Raw genomic sequence first — 16,458 nt, forward strand, 5'->3', positions numbered from 1 at the left:
TCCAGCTATATGACGGCGGTCTGTAAATAATCGAGACTAGACCAGACAATCCAGTGATTGACATGAACATCGATCCCGATCCCGTTACTCACCTCTTACGACGAGCATAGTCGCCTTTCACAGCAAGCATGTTGTTGCAGAAGTAGATTAGTGTGTATCTTGGTCCAAGAAGAGGTGTTTCCACCCTGTTTAAATGTTATGTTTCTAAATATGTTGACGAACATCTCCTTACTACTTCAGACATCGTAACCAGAGACCAGGTAGCTTTCATCAGGAAGAGGCAACGATAATTGACATCCCAAAATGCGGTAAGTTAAACTATAGTTAATTAATTCTTGAGGGCAAACATTTTCCAGTCATTATGGGAACATTTAGCGAGCATTGGCCCCACCCACTAAACCAACATTCTTCTATATGCTCTGGGGGTGACCCAGGGCAGAATAGGTAACCCGTACCTTATGGTTGTTGAATACAATTAGGGCCAGTCACATGTGTGATTGTACTCCCGTTGATCATTCTACAACCCCATCAACCAGTTTGCTTGTCAGTCAAATGTTAGCTGTTATATTGCTGCCTGGGGCGTTCTACAACATTCACCTCCTCACCTTTCCACAGCAATGGTGACTCTGCCCAAAGTTGTGAATTCTGAGACCTGCATCAATTCTGGCTTTCCTCCAACATCAAACTGTTCTGTTCTCTATGAAAATACATCGACATATATTACATGGATTAACTGTTCGGCACTGAGGCAACCTCTCTTTAAATTGTAAAATTGGTATTGGGAGATGATTAGTCGATTAGTAGATTAGTGCGTATCTTGGTCAATGAATAGGTGTTTCCACCCTGGTGTTTAAATGGTATGTTTCTCCTTACCACTGCAGGCATCGTAATCAACAACCAGGCTTCGTTCATCCGGCAGTGATAGATGTCCACCCTCGGTGGCCACAAGCTGTCATTGGCGACAAGGTTAATCTGGTGTTACATCCTTAAATGCGGTAAGTTAAACTATAGTTATAAACGAATTATTTATTCTCTTGGAATCAATTCTTTTAGAGCAAACTTTTTTCCCGTCAATTTGAAACAAGATTGATTTTCTGCTTTATAGTGGTTATGTTAGTGCATACATTCTCGATACTCGTCCGTCCACTAAAAACTTACAAAAGTGATCTGATCGTCATGTGTGTTTATTGAATATTGAATAATTCTGAAATATTGTTTCTTCAGGTGTGGGGACATGTTACCTTCTACAACACCTGCCAGTTACGCCGCTTCATGTGCAGGAATTGACAACCTCTGATACACTCGATATCAATATATCTTATCCATAAACTATTCAAAACATTCTATCAATCTTGACAACTGGCATTTTCCAAAGATGCCAACTTAACATGTTGGAATTATCAGGATCTGCTTTGTATGTTTCAAACTTGGTACAACGTCCTGCTTTTGACACTATCGTCCTCCTACAAGTCCCGGATGTTGTCCATGGGTACCTCCTGATGACTCGGCAGCTCTGAGGTGTTAAGGGGTGTTTCATATTTCATGGCTCACATTTCTACCTGAAACACCCGCTAACACCTTCTAGTTGAACGATGACTCGGTCGCATTCACAAACATTTTCTCGGGTAATTTGTATTTGGACAACGTCAGTCAGGGTTTTAATACCAGCATTGAAATGAGCATGTCAGATCTTACTGGTTGCGTCACCTCAACAAAATATTTCAGTTTGTTTTCTTGATACACTGAGTTGAAGACGTCTCTTCCTTATCATGTGCGGTGCTATGGTAGGATGTTGGCAGTATCAGTCTACAGCCAAGATGGATGTTTGTTGAACAGAACTAAGTGACAAGGTAAGTTTCAAACTGCGTTGACGGTTGAAATGTGTCCCTAACTTTATAGACAGGCCGTTCCAAATAACTTAAAGGGCAAGTTCACACGGAAATGAACCTAATTTTCTTGTACTTTTTCCACAATAAAAGTGTTAACCTAGAAGTGTCATAGACAAAAATATAAAAATATCACAATTAATTAACATATGTTTTGCATTAAAACGATTGATATTTTTCACATTTACCAAGTGTTCTATTTCCATAACAAAAACACCATGGCTTATGCCCCTTGCAATATGACGTCATTGGTGCCAATTGATAAACATTATGACGTCATCATGCTTTGTTAGAGCCGCTTCATGTGGTGTAGGTACAGGTGTATGATTCTAGCGTCTCAGATGCCAGCCAGCATAGTGTTATGCTGAGTCACCACTGCGCCGGAGTGTCTTAGGCCATGTTGTTTCACCGAAAACTTGTACTTGATATCTTTTGCGTTCAGAATAGACAGGGACCAAGTTGAATTGGCACCAATTACGTCATAATCTAAGGGGGATAACTCAGGCCTGTTTAGCGCGAAAAACGAAGGCCTCATAACGGCATATCATTTTCACACTATTGTGAGCTTCCTACTTTCCCTGTGAAAGAAATGAGTTTATATTTTCAAACACAGATACTAACTAATTCTAAAATTGCGTTTTGTTTAGAAAAAGAAAGAAAGTGATTTTTGCGTGTACACTTCCCCTTTAAGACATTCAGAACTCCCAGACTTAGAGAACACCGCGATTGTAAATTCAATTCTATTCACAACCGTCTACTCCGCTCTAGTCTATGGTGAGTACTAGTATATGAACGCTGGATCCATGCAATTTAACTGGATACTTTATATTCACAATGAAGAACGGAAACGTCCCCTGACGCCACTCGATTGCACCTAAAGCAGTGGGCAGATAATATCAATAAGTAAAAATAGAGGTTATCACGCGAGTATATTTTTGGATAATAAATATCCTGTATTGGGAACCGACATTGCATTTAGCGAGTTTGGACCTCCCCCACTCACCAACAGGGTTCTTCTATATGCTCTCGAGGTGACCCAGGGCAGAATAGATAACCCCGTACCTTATGGTTGTTGAATACAATTAGGGCGAGTCACATGTGTGATTGTACTTACGTTGATCATTCTACAATCCCATCGACCAATGTTCGCTTGTCAGTCACATGTTAGCTGTAACATTGCTGACTGCGGCGTTCTACAACATTCACCCCCTCCCCTTTCCACATGCAATGGTGACTCTGCCACCCTGAGATGTTCCAGAAACTCCAATTCAATACACCTCGTCAAAGAGGAACAGGTCTGACGCATATGTGTAAAGACCAAGCACAATAACATTTGTTGACATACAATACTTGTCAAATAGAAAACTCAATGTATATCGAGTGTGGCCAGGGAATTCTTTGAATAGCTTGTTTGACAAACTAGTCAACCAGAATAAGATTAATAAGATTTTTTAAACATTAATTTATTTTCTAAAGGTTGTGTCCAGCCTCAGTCGCCACCAGCCTCCGTTGCCTCCTGCCACCAGCCTCCGTTGCCACCTGCCACCAGCCCTCCGTTGCCACCTGCCACCAGCCCTCCGTTGTCACCTGCCACCAGCCTCTGTTGCCTCCTGCCACCAGCCTCTGTTGCCACCTGCCACCAGCCTCTGTTGCCTCCTGCCACCAGCCTCCGTTGCCACCTGCCACCAGCCTCCGTTGCCACCTGCCACCAGTCTCCGTTGCCACCTGCCACCAGCCTCTGTTGCCTCCTGCCACCAGCCTCTGTTGCCTCCTGCCACCAGCCTCCGTTGCCACCTGCCACCAGCCTCTGTTGCCACCTGGCACCAGCCTCCGTTGCTACCTGCCACCAGCCTCTGTTGCCTCCTGCCACCAGCCTCTGTTGCCACCTGCCACCAGCCTCCGTTGCCTCCTGCCACCAGCCTCCGTTGCCTCCTGCCACCAGCCTCCGTTGCCTCCTGCCTTGCTTACCACCTGCCTTGGTTTCCTCCCGCTCAGTTGCCACCTGCCACTAGCCTCTGTTGCCACCTGCCACCAGCCTCTGTTGCCACCTGCCACCAGCCTCGGTTGCCACCTGCCTTGCTTACCACCTGCCTTGGTTTCCTCCTGCCTCAGTTGCCACCTGCCACTAGCCTCGATTACCACCTGGCACCAGCCTCGGTTACCACCTGCCACTAGCCTCAGTTGCCACCTGCCACTAGCCTCAGTTGCCACCTGCCACCAGCCTCAGTTACCACCTGACACCTGACACCTGGCACCAGCCTCGGTTGCCACCTGCCACCAGCCTCCGTTGCCACCTGCCACCAGCCTCGGTTGCCACCTGGCACCAGCCTCGGTTACCACCTGGCACCAGCCTCGGTTACCACCTGCCACTAGCCTCCGCTGCCACCAGCCTCGGTTGCCACCTGCCATCAGCCTCAGTTGCCACCTGACACCTGGCACCAGCCTCAATTGCCACCTGCATCAACCTCCACCTGCCTCAGGTACATCACCTGACATACTTGTCAGACTCTCTTACCAAACTAATCCGGACCAGCCAACATATCCAGCTGTCCATGGTCTCACCGTAAACAAAGTCAGTTTCTAAAGTAGATTCTTGATGGCAAGTAATACATGTTCTTATCCTGGTGCTTGTTAATTGCCTCTTTCATATATGTTAACGAAATTCTTCTCATCACTTTAGGTGTCGTTCCGACTGACCAGAACGCATCCTGTCACCTTGCCAGGCGTAGTTGCCGTCCATCCTCAGTTTACACCAACCTCATCCTCCAGCCGCCTCACCGTCAACAATCCAACGGTCACCGACTTCTTCACGCCATCTGGTGTTACCTCCTAAGATGCAGTAAGTAAAACAGAAGCTGTAAAGGAATCATTTATACTGTAGGAATTAATTCTTAATGTATATAGATACAGTTGTCATATTAGTGCATGTAATTCCTACATTATTTGTCCGGCTTCAAAAAATGCCACACGTATGTGAATTGATCGTCATGTTTGTTTAAAAAAGTGATTGAATAATTCTGAAATTAACAAAATATTGTTTTTCTTCAGGTGTGGTGACAGCTACCCTCTCCAACAACCGCCAATTACACCGCATGTGCAGGAATTGACACCCTCTGATACACTCTATATCCATGTATCTTATTACTGAATCATTTCATTTCATCAATCTTCACATAACCAGGAAGATCCAAAGATGCCAACTTAACATGTTGGAATTATCAATATCTGTTTTGTATGTTTAAAACTTGGTACAACATCCTGCTTTTGACACGTTCGTCCACTTACAAGTCCCTGAAGTTTTCCATGTGTACCATCTGATGACTCGGCAGCTCTGAGGTGTTGAGGGGTGTTTCATGTCTCATGGCTCAGTTTCTGCCTGAAATACCCGCTAACACCTTCTAGTTGAACGATGACTCGGTTGTATTCACAAACATTTTCTAGGGTAATTGTATTTGGTCAACGTCTTTAGGGGATTGTTGTGAAAGATTTTAATACAGGAAGTATGTATCTTCCGAGAACGCATTTGGTTAAAACGTCACCTCAACAAAATATTTCGGTTGACATTCATGATACATTGAGAATATTCCCAATCATGTGCGGTGTAAGGAAGGATGTTGGCAGTATCTACCACTGACGTCTATGGATGTTGAACAGAACTAAGTGATAAGGTAAGTTCCAAACTGCGCTTATTTGATGGTTACAAATGATTAGACTCACTTATAGACAGACTGTTCCAAACAACTTCCTACCTATCTTTCCCTTTGGTCAATTCAGTTCTAAGTTCGTGTTCAGGTATATGAGAAATGACATCTGATCACAATCTCAACGTTTACAGGCACCCTTGACGCAGCTGTACACAGCCCCGCCAACCACACCCGTCTACCACACCCGTCTACCACATCCGTCTCCTTCAACTGTCACCGCTCTTAATCTATGGTGAGTGTATGAACGCTCGGTCGCTGCAGTTTATATGTACAGTAAAGTTCGGTTATAACGAACTCAAGGGGACTACTCATTTTAGTTCGTTATAACCGTAGTTTACTGTATTATTGATTGTATACCAGTTGTAGTTGCGCACCACAGTATGGAAGCATGTTAGTACCAGTCTCCAAACATATTACCTTTACACTTCGTCTACGTATGCGATGTTATATATTATATATACGTTTCGTTACTCAGACAGTGATATGGTCTTGTGAAGTTTCGACCCTAGTTGGACACCAGTTTATACAAACCTTTATGTTAAGCTGATTACTAATTAAATGTTTGGCAGCGTGGCCTTTCCATATTTGTATAACATACCCGGATCATTTCAAATTGTCAAACAATCGGCTCTGAAATAAAAACACAGAAACTGCAGAATTATACTTTCCATGCTTCATTGGATGATGACGGGTATTGGTTTGAAAAAGTTTTTTTTATATTTTTATATTTTTTTAATTCTCATGCTTTCATATTCACGTTTTACCTCCTAAACCTATTTTCCGTAATCGAGAAATTGTGACATGACTCCGCTAAAGGTTTGAGTAGATAATAGTAGATAATATTATTTATCATATAATTTATCATATAATGGGTAGGTTTCTCGGCAGGATAAAGCCAACGGATAAAAACGATATCCGTTTGGGTCATATGCGGATAGATGCAAATATCAAAGGTCAAGTAGGGACTACTTTCATTGTTTATAAACAAACATGGCGTCGCACTTGTCATTCGGCGATCAAGTCAGAATTAACCATCGTGAATCTGAATAACCTACAGGGATAATTGCGACGTATCTAAGGCATTTTATAAGTTTTGGCAATTTTGGAGACTATTTTGCGAGGGCACTAGGCCTAGCCAAGCGGGATATGTGTGCTTGTACACCTCTCCGGCTTAAAACCTTCTCCACAAATGGTTGGATTTAGGCGAAATATGTATGATTTGTTACCTTGTTTCGTTTTGGTGCTACATCTGACTGAACTTCTTCACGTTATGATAGAACAGGCCAACTGTTGATAATAGACATGAAGATATGCACATGCATGTTTAACCATCCCCCATCTGTGTTCATATACAACGAATGTATCTATCTCTCCAACAGGCATTTCCCCCGAATATCAATGGACTAGTGTGGACCAAGCTTCTGTCCTCCACGATGTTTCTGAACTCTCAAGGAGTGAAGTGTCCCAACAGCCATGCTGCTCCAATATCTGCGGTTGTCACCCTAAAGTCTACAACACGACAATCTGTATAGTCATAGTTACAAAGGATGCTGACAACATCAGATATCAGTTGATACAGTTAACTCAGTCTTCAATTCAAATCCCTTCTCCTAGATCAGTTATAATTGTCTTTCAACGTCACCTGTTTTGGGGTACAACGTGATTCTTACTTCCCTGTTCTATTACCACTTACTCCAAAGCCGTCATATGAAATTTATTTTGGTCTCTATCGGGGTGATGGATATATACAGGTGTAGTTGAGCCATGCTGCCCTGGATATATACATCTGAATACAAATAAGTACAGATCAAACGTTTCAAATTTCAAAAGTTTATAGTTGAGGATACACACAGGTTGCCGCGATGATTCAAATTCTGTCTGCATTTGTCATCTTAATTTGTAAACTTTCTTTTGGCCTTTCGTGAGAATGGATATATACAGATGTGGTTGAGCCATGCTGCTCTGGATGTATTCATTTGATACCTTCTAAACAAGCAGTCTTCAAAGTACAAACAGGGATATCATATCAAATCATAATTAAACTGTACAAACAATTCAAAAAGTCAATCGAAAAGTTGATCTGGGTCACATTTGATCTTGTCATTCCAGTGATATTAATGACGAAAAATATTTCATATCTATAGCCAAACATTCAATAAGTATAAACGTTTTACCTTGAGGTGACATCCTCGTTGAAGTGATTGAAGGGTTAGGTTCGATTGTTAACATGTCACGGTGTCTGATTTTCTGATATTCTTAATATACAGCTAAAAGCACCAAAAGCCACAAAACCTTGATAAAACATGTATATATTTCTATATATTTTTCATGCTCCTTTCATTGTAACATGGGGGCACGGGTGGCCCAGTCGTCTTAGGCGCCGCGATTCGCTGTGCAGAGTTGCGTCCCTTGGGCACGCCAGAAACCTATGATTGTGGGTTCGAATCCCGGTTCGCCCCGATTATGTGTCTAGGTTGGTCAGCACCATACCCGTGCGTTAAACCCAACTCACTCACTCATTGTAACATTGGCTGTTTAAATGTGTGATTATTTGGTGCTTTCCCTCATGACATTTGTAAATTTGTTTTTAATAAAGTTTTAAACTCGGCTATATCATGTTGTCACCTGTTTACTATTTGCTGCAACGTCTCGTGCCTGAAACCCTGAGCGTGGGTTCGAATCCCAGATCCCAATTTGTAATCACCACGCTCTGACTGTTTTACCAATGCTAAAAGTGTACGACCTGCATCATTTCAGGCTGACACGCCGTGAAATGACTGGAATACTGTTCAACACTGCGTTAACCTCCTAAATGGGGTCCCTGACTATAATGGAGAGTGGTTTTCATTTATAACAGTCAGTGTAACAAGAATCACAGATAACAGGCTTTTATATGATATTCAGAAACACGTGTTACATGATGTGTGACAGTTAATGTTGAATGCCGTCTGAATTCTTCGTGACCAACTCGCGCCATTCTGGCACAAGCCAAATTGAGACTGGTGCCCCTCGGGGAAATGCAGAGGCATGAACACCATGCTGCTTCAAACAAGAACGATAACTCCTATTCTACCAGCGTCAAAGTTTATCGACAAAAACATGTATTTTGTTAAAGAGCACATTTATCAACCAATTCAACTCATTTATTCTAATGTTGTGCTTGCAAATTAAGATCCATTGTAAAATCTGATCGACCCGTGGCAACTGCACCTGAACTAGACAAATGCTCACACATTAGCAACATCTCCAACATCAACAACTCCTATTGTACCACCATGATTCATTCACTCCAATGGAATGTACAGTTTGGCCGCCTGCACCTTTCAGGTATTTGACGTTCATGGAGGAGTGAGTATGGTTCTAGCAATATTCCAGCAATATCGCGTCGGGGGACACCAGAAATGGGCTTCACACATTGTGTCCATATATGGAATCGAGCCCGGGTCTTCAGCCTTCTTCGTGTTTTTTCGAAGTGTCAATTTGAATCATCTGCGAATCGTTACAGCCACAGCGATTATTCGTTTACATAATTAAAACTCGCCAGAGTGAAAACATACGGCAGGGCAGGAAATCAAGCTGAAAAGTCTTCATAATGCACATGACATACCAAAGTTTTAAACGTGGCGTTCAAAGTAGCGCGTGAATAATATAAACATGACAAATAGGGGTCTAAGCCCATTGTAATCTCGATTTTAAATGAATTCTAAACAGCTTGTTGAAATTCATTTCACATGCACCGGTTCATTTGATCAAGTAAGCGTCGTATGTTTCGATCAATAGTCTGTATTACGCGCAGGAAAAACTCGTGCAACGGAAGTGTTCCCCGATTGGCTAAACTCGTAACCATGACATCACGTGACTATTCTGGTGAACACCTGCATGAAATATACAACACTTCTTACCTGATTTGACATTTGTTTATATAAGTAATCCTAACTGGCAAAGCCATTGGCGGCGGGGTTTGTCTAGCGAGGTTAAAGCGTTGACTCGTCACACCAATTCACCACATGGGTACACCACATAGAGCCGATGTTGACGCCCCTCTCCGTTATATGGCTTGGATTCCAAATTTCGCAAATGATTTTGTAATAATAAATGGTAATTTTTAGCGGTATTCATCATAATAGAATGGAGATGTAATACAGTGGATGGTCGACCATGAGTTGCATTAACATTTTAATGGATTTTAATCAAAATGATGATTATGAAATAAGAATATCAAAGAATTATGAACAATATGTATAAAGTGAGTGAGTGAGTGAATATGGTTTTACGCCGCTTTTAGCAATATTCCAGCAATATCACGGCGGCGGACACCAGAAATGGGCTTCACACATTCTACCCATGGCGGGAATCGAACCCGGGTTTTCGGCGTGACGAGCGAACGCTTTAACCACTAGGCTATTAGCCGAGTGTCAGTGGAGAGTATACCGAGTTTGTTTTTTTCATGTAATGGAAAATAATTGAAAGAACTGTTGTTAAATTTGAGGGTTAGCCTTGTGATGGGTCGTCACGCCGAATGCCCGGGTTCGATTCCCCACACGGGTACCACCCGTGTGTTGCCGTAAAAGGCGACTATGCTTGCCGTAAAAGGCGACTATGCTTGCCGTAAAAGGCGACTATGTTTGCTGTAAAAGGCGACTATGCTTGCCGTAAGAGGCGACTATACTTGTCGTAAGAGGCTGCTCATGGGATCGGGTAGTCATACTCGCTGACTTGGTTGGTGCATGTCATCGATACCAATTGTGTGGATCGATGCTCATGATATTAATCACTGGATTGTCTGGTCCAAACTCGATTACAGACCACCGTCGTACAGCTGGAATATTGCTGGGTGCGGCGTTAAACAACAAACAAACCAACCAACTGCGCTCTGAAGCCTCGCTACCACAGTGAGGCAGGGGAAGCTCTCGCGGTTGTAGGCTCCGAGCCATGTCTTGGATCCTGGAAACCCAAGTAAACATTGATGGCTCACGAGTACCCGGAGAAATCTGGCCACTGGCGGGTAGGCAGATGAGTAGAGCATAAGGTTTTTGTATATTCATGAAGCCGAGCAAAAAGTTCACCTTCTAAAACTCACTGACTATAAATCTTTTCCACAGATCAAATACATCACAATTTTAGTTAGAAATACCTTTATGACGTAATTATCATATTTCATTCCATGTTTTTCTTTAGGCAAATGGATCAACCCTGTGTGATCATTATAATCAGGATCAGGGGGTTCCACAAGGCAGTATTTTGTCTGTTACATTGTTTAGCATAAAAATAAATAGTTTATCTAAAGTATTAAATGACTCAATTGATGGGTCATTGTTTGTGGATGATTTTAATATTTCATGTCGTGGTAAAAATATGCGTACCTTTGAAAGACAGTTGCAGTTGTGTCTTAATAAAATTCAAAAATGGTGTCTTGAGAATGGATTTAAGTTCTCACAGACAAAGACTAATTGTATACATTTCTGTCAGAAATATAAAACCCATAAAAACCCAGAGCTCTCTTTAGATGGTACTCCAATTAAGGTTGTAAAAGAGGCCAAATTTCTGGGATTGACTTTCTACCACCATTTGACGTTTTTGCCACATATTAAATATTTAAAGACTAAGTGCCTGAAGGCCCTTGATTTGTTGAAAGTCGTCTCGAATTCTAAGTGGGGAGGGGATCAGACAACCCTCCTTCACTTTTATAGATCATTAATCCGCTCTAAATTAGACTATGGCTCCATTGTGTATGCTGGAGCTTGCAAGAGTAATTTAAAAAAGCTAGATTCAATCCACCATCAAGGACTTAGACTGTGCCTTGGTGCTTTTAGAACTTCTCCTGTTGACAGTCTCTATGTCGAGGCTGATGAACCTTCTTTGAAACAACGCCGTGTTAAATTGTCTCTTCAATATATCACTAAATTACACTCTAATCCTTCTAATCCTGCTTATGACTCCGTTTTTCAACCCCTATATGAAGAGCTGTTTCAGAAAAAAACAAAGCTGATTCCACCACTTGGAATTCGGATGAAATCACATATTATTGCTGCAAATATAGATCTAGATATTATCTCACCATATCGTCTCTTGTCTACTCCTCCCTGGCAGCTGTTGAGGCCAGAAGTAGACGTTTCTCTAACCCGTTTTATTAAATCTGACACAAATCAACTTATCTATCAACAGGAATATGTACAATTAAGAAATAAATATGACACCCACCGTTCAATCTTTACTGATGGATCCAAGGACGGTGGCAAGGTGGCATGTGCCACTGTCGTTGGATTAAACCATATCTCATCTAGAATACCAGACACTAGCTCTATTTTCACTGCTGAGGCCAATGCTATTCTTACAGCCTTAAAATACATTCAACGAAAGTCTGCATATAAACAATTTATCATCTTTTCTGATTCTTTGTCTTGTCTTCAGGCACTGAAAAAAGTCTCTTCTAATCATCCAATTATTTTAGATATTTTAGAACTTTATAATAATCTTTCCACTGGCCAATACGACATCGTCTTTTGTTGGTTGCCCAGTCATGTGGGCATAAAAGGCAACACAATGGCTGATGCTGCAGCAAAAGCAGCACTCAACAAATCTGTGACACCACTTCTTATCCCTTACAGTGATTATAAGCCTGTTATTAAATGTTACATCAGGGATCTCATGCAGAAGAAGTGGGACACCAAAGTAGGTATCAATAAATTACATGAAATTAAACCATCTATCGGTTACACCTACTTGGGCTGTCAGTCCAGATTTGAAGAGGTCATTATACGACGATGTCGTATTGGCCACTCACGATATACCCACGAATATTTATTGAAAGGTGAGGATCCTCCATTTTGCATCCCTTGTGATGAAAGAATCACGGTCAAGCATGTCCTGCTTGACTGCATTGATTTTTCCATCACAAGGGATAAATATTTCAAAATTACATCCATAAAGGATCTTTTTAATCAAATAAGTGCTCATTTAATCATCGGTTTTTTAAAAGAAATAGAATTAATAGATAAATTTTGATTATAATATGTGTAGTATAAGGTAAATAAATTTTAATTTGGTGGAATGAAATCATAACTGAGATTGTTGGTGGCTGTATCTTCACAGGGGGTTGAAGTATCGTAAAATAATTGTCCCCCTGGGAAGGTACGTAAGTCCAGTATCATTCAAGGTATCATTTCCTTTCTCTGTGATTTTAATCGTAGTATTTTTGTTGATTTTAACTCTTTGGCTAATCTGTCTGATAATCGCCAGTGCCCAGAGGGATGGTGTAAATCCTGCTGGGGTACCATGTCGGTAGCAGAAGTATCGTAAGTCCCCATGGTCCCTAGTATGGTGGCCTAACTTTGGTTGCTGGCGATCTACAGCCCGTTTTTATATTGTATTGTTTGAATTGTATCTGATTATTTTATTGCTCTAAAACTAGTTTTAAAATTATAATCTGTGATATATTGCTGGTTGTTGTACTGTCCTTCGATGACAGCTTTTAATATATAATATCAATGCCTAACTTGTTCAAGTCACGATATGGCTGAAATACTGCCGATGTGACTTTAAATATTAACTCACTCACTCACTCACTGAAAAAGAATCAAGCAAACACAAAGATATTGGATCAATGTGGGTCCAGTGTTGGAAGATAGCGTTGTACTCGTCCGGACTGATGCCGATTTATAGTGATAGCTCACTGAGATACCATGCCGCAGTTTAACATGAATACCCCACTCAGACACAGTATACTGACTCCGAGCCGACCAGTCCTTGTTTTAGCCCCTTAATGCCGAGCGCCAGACAGGGTAACAACAAGTACCATCTTTTAACGTTTAACTCATGCTGCTTAACTCATTGTGCTTTAATATTTGCTAACACCAAGTTCGTGTTTTATTTAGTCATTGTAGAATGGAGATAAACATACTGTGTTTTCAATGTCGAGATGCGCATTGGGTTCCACTTCAATTTAGCGCCATAATTTACAGGTAACCTAGCTCTACATTGAAAACATAGTATGTCTCCTAAATATAAGAGTACATTTTAGCATTAATAATTCCTCACTACCAAGAGATATGTACAATTTGTACACTGAAATCACAGCTTAAAATTTTTCCAATTATTTCTGTGAAATATTGACATAATCTTCAAGATGACAACTTTATGTTTAAAATGTGATGTTGATATTTGCAGTTATCCTCTAGTTCCAAGAAAGCCTTTCCATTAAGGCTCAGATGAATAAAATAGTATTCACTTCTTCTATTGGTTGTTCACTGCTGTTAGGCCATAGGTTTTGTTACATGTCTTTCATTGTTATATACAAACATATTTATGACTTATAATTAATTCTTTATACATTTCAAGTGACTTGTCTCGTGCAATTGCATTTTTTACAGGCTAAGTTATACATTAGATCATTATTTTTAGAAGCCATTAATAGGATAAATTTATGAAGATATTTCCAATGCTTCAAATGGGTGTACTTTTTTTTAATAGAAAACAACCTACTACATACAAGCAAAAAGTGAAATTCATCCTCTGTTTTAGACTGACAACTTTTGACAAGGACTGGTAAGATTTTCAAGTTGTCAGTCCTGTGGTCTGGGGGAAATTTAATTGAAGTCTGCAACACTGTTAACACGTTCTTAAATATACCTTTGACACCTAGTTTTGGCAAACGTTTTCAAACTTTTCCTCTATCTACATAGGTGAAAGTCATACATAACTATCATCAGCCATCAGTATAACATTTTTGTCACACTAAATACACAGGTGAAAGTCACACATAACTATCATCAGCCATCAGTATAACATTTTTGTCACACTAAATACACAGGTGAAAGTCACTCATAACTATCATCAGCCATCAGTGTAACATTTTTGTCACACTAAATACACAGGTGAAAGTCACACATAACTATCATCAGCCTTCAGTATAACATTTTTGTCACACTAAATACACAGGTGAAAGTCACTCATAACTATCATCCAGGATTAGTATAACCAGCGTTAGAAATTGGCACTAGTCCTGTAGTACTTGCCAAACTGCCCAATACTTAAGGTATCATCACTGAGGTATATCATTAGGACGGTTAGAAAATTTCCATTTTTAAGGGTTTTGCTATATCGTTATCATTATAAGGACTAGTGGACTAAACATGTTTGTTTCTACCACTGATAACATTTTTGTCACACTAAATACACAGTATAATATTTTGAGAATAACTATGTTGTAGCACCTTGTTGTCAGGGTAGTAAACACAACAAACGGCTACAGGGTGTGAGCTGATGGATGTTTATTTTCTCAGAAGAGAGAGGCGAATAAATATGCTGTGAAACAATGTATAAATAATAAGACATACTGCACAAAAGACATAGAACAATGACATTGTTATAATATACATAATGGCCTTAAATCTAAGGGACATTCAATTATATAACTTAAAATAGCGAGAAATAGCGAGAAACCTATGTTACTCATGTAGTAAGTAACCTGCACAAAGATACAGTAATATATACTCAACAACAAAAGTTCCTGTGACACCAATATTTTAGTGTATTTTTCAAACAAGTAAAGTTTGGTTTTCAATATTGTGGTACATATATGGAATCAAGTCACAAAAATGCAACTGCTACAGAAAAGCATGCATTTCATGCAAAAGTTGACTTTTATGCAATCCCCATGGACGGATTCGCGTGTACCGACGTCGAGGTGAACGTTACGTTAATCATTGTGTCATGGAAGAAGATCGTTTCGGGGGCGGCATGAGGTATGAGAATTACTGCATGAGGTATGAGAATTACTATGAGTTTATTTAGGGTTTAGTTTTACTTAGGTAATGTTCAGGTTAAGATGATAATAGCCTAGAATAGCTATTTATCAATTAAAGAAACTTCTTTATAATTATGATAATACCTTATCATATAAAATAATCATAACCAGAATACACTGAACTGTGAATTCAATACACAACCTGACTAGCAATAAACCTAGCACAACCTATTTCTAACTTTAAGATTTAGAGTGAGTGAGTGAGTTAAGATTTTAAGTCACATCGGCAATATTTCAGCCATATCGTGACTTTCAAAAGTTATATATAATAAATACATGTAAACCATAAAAACCTGTCGACAAGGGACAGTAAAATAACTAGACTTATCACAGATTATTATTTAAAACTAGCAGGGAACCATAAAAATACATCACTAGACAGGACAATACATTATAAAATGGGCTATAGATCGCCAGCAACTGAAGGTAGATCACCATACTGGGGACCATGGGGACTCACAGTACTTTTGCTACCTGCATGGACCCCAGCAGGATTTACATCATCCCTTCAGTTGTTGGCGACGATTAGGGAATTTAGCTGTATTTAAAAGAACATATATTCTACTATTAAAACTATGATAGGAATAACAGACTTCGAATGATATGGACTTACTATGCCCTCTCAGGGGGACAATAATTTTACAGTACTTTAACCCCCGTCAAGGGCACAGCCAGTAACAATCTCAGTTCACAATTAGACACTATCAAATTAAGAAACAATTATGTACATCAAAATTTATTTATCAGTTCAATTTCTTTTAAAAATGCAATAATTAAATGAGGACTAATATTGGTAAAAAGATCCTTAAGCGATGATGATTTGAAAAAAATTATCTCTTGTGATGGAAAAATCAACACAGTCAAGCAGGACATGCTTTACTGTGATTCTTTCATCACAAGGGATACAAAATGGAGGATCCTCACCTTTAAGTAAATATTCATTCGTATACCTGCTGTGGCCAATGCGACATCGTCGTACAATGACCTCTTCAAATCTGGACTGACAACCCAAGTAGGTGTAACCGATGGTTGGTTTTATAGCATGTAATTTATTAATACCTAC

General features: G+C 40.2%; 1 protein-coding gene and 2 long non-coding RNA genes across 3 annotated transcripts; all 3 read left to right on the forward strand.

The window, feature by feature from the left end:
- The first annotated feature begins 240 nt into the window (after nt 1–240).
- LOC125378784 lies at nt 241–1,663 on the forward strand. Its single transcript, XR_007220493.1, has 3 exons — nt 241–308; nt 882–995; nt 1,225–1,663. It is a non-coding gene; the product is annotated as an uncharacterized LOC125378784 (long non-coding RNA).
- A 106-nt stretch (nt 1,664–1,769) lies between these two features.
- Nucleotides 1,770–4,061, forward strand: LOC125378847 (YLP motif-containing protein 1-like). The gene is made up of 2 exons (XM_048394817.1): nt 1,770–1,784; nt 3,363–4,061. The coding sequence occupies exons 1-2, from the start codon at nt 1,770–1,772 to the stop codon at nt 4,059–4,061; spliced, it is 714 nt and encodes a 237-aa protein (XP_048250774.1).
- Nucleotides 4,062–4,959: 898 nt separating this feature from the next.
- Nucleotides 4,960–7,391, forward strand: LOC125378785. Its single transcript, XR_007220494.1, has 3 exons — nt 4,960–5,554; nt 5,722–5,822; nt 6,970–7,391. It is a non-coding gene; the product is annotated as an uncharacterized LOC125378785 (long non-coding RNA).
- The last annotated feature ends 9,067 nt before the right edge of the window (nt 7,392–16,458 follow it).

Source organism: Haliotis rufescens, unplaced genomic scaffold (genome assembly GCF_023055435.1).
Source record: "Haliotis rufescens isolate VD_foot unplaced genomic scaffold, xgHalRufe1.0.p SCAF_13, whole genome shotgun sequence".
NCBI lineage: Eukaryota > Metazoa > Mollusca > Gastropoda > Lepetellida > Haliotidae > Haliotis > Haliotis rufescens.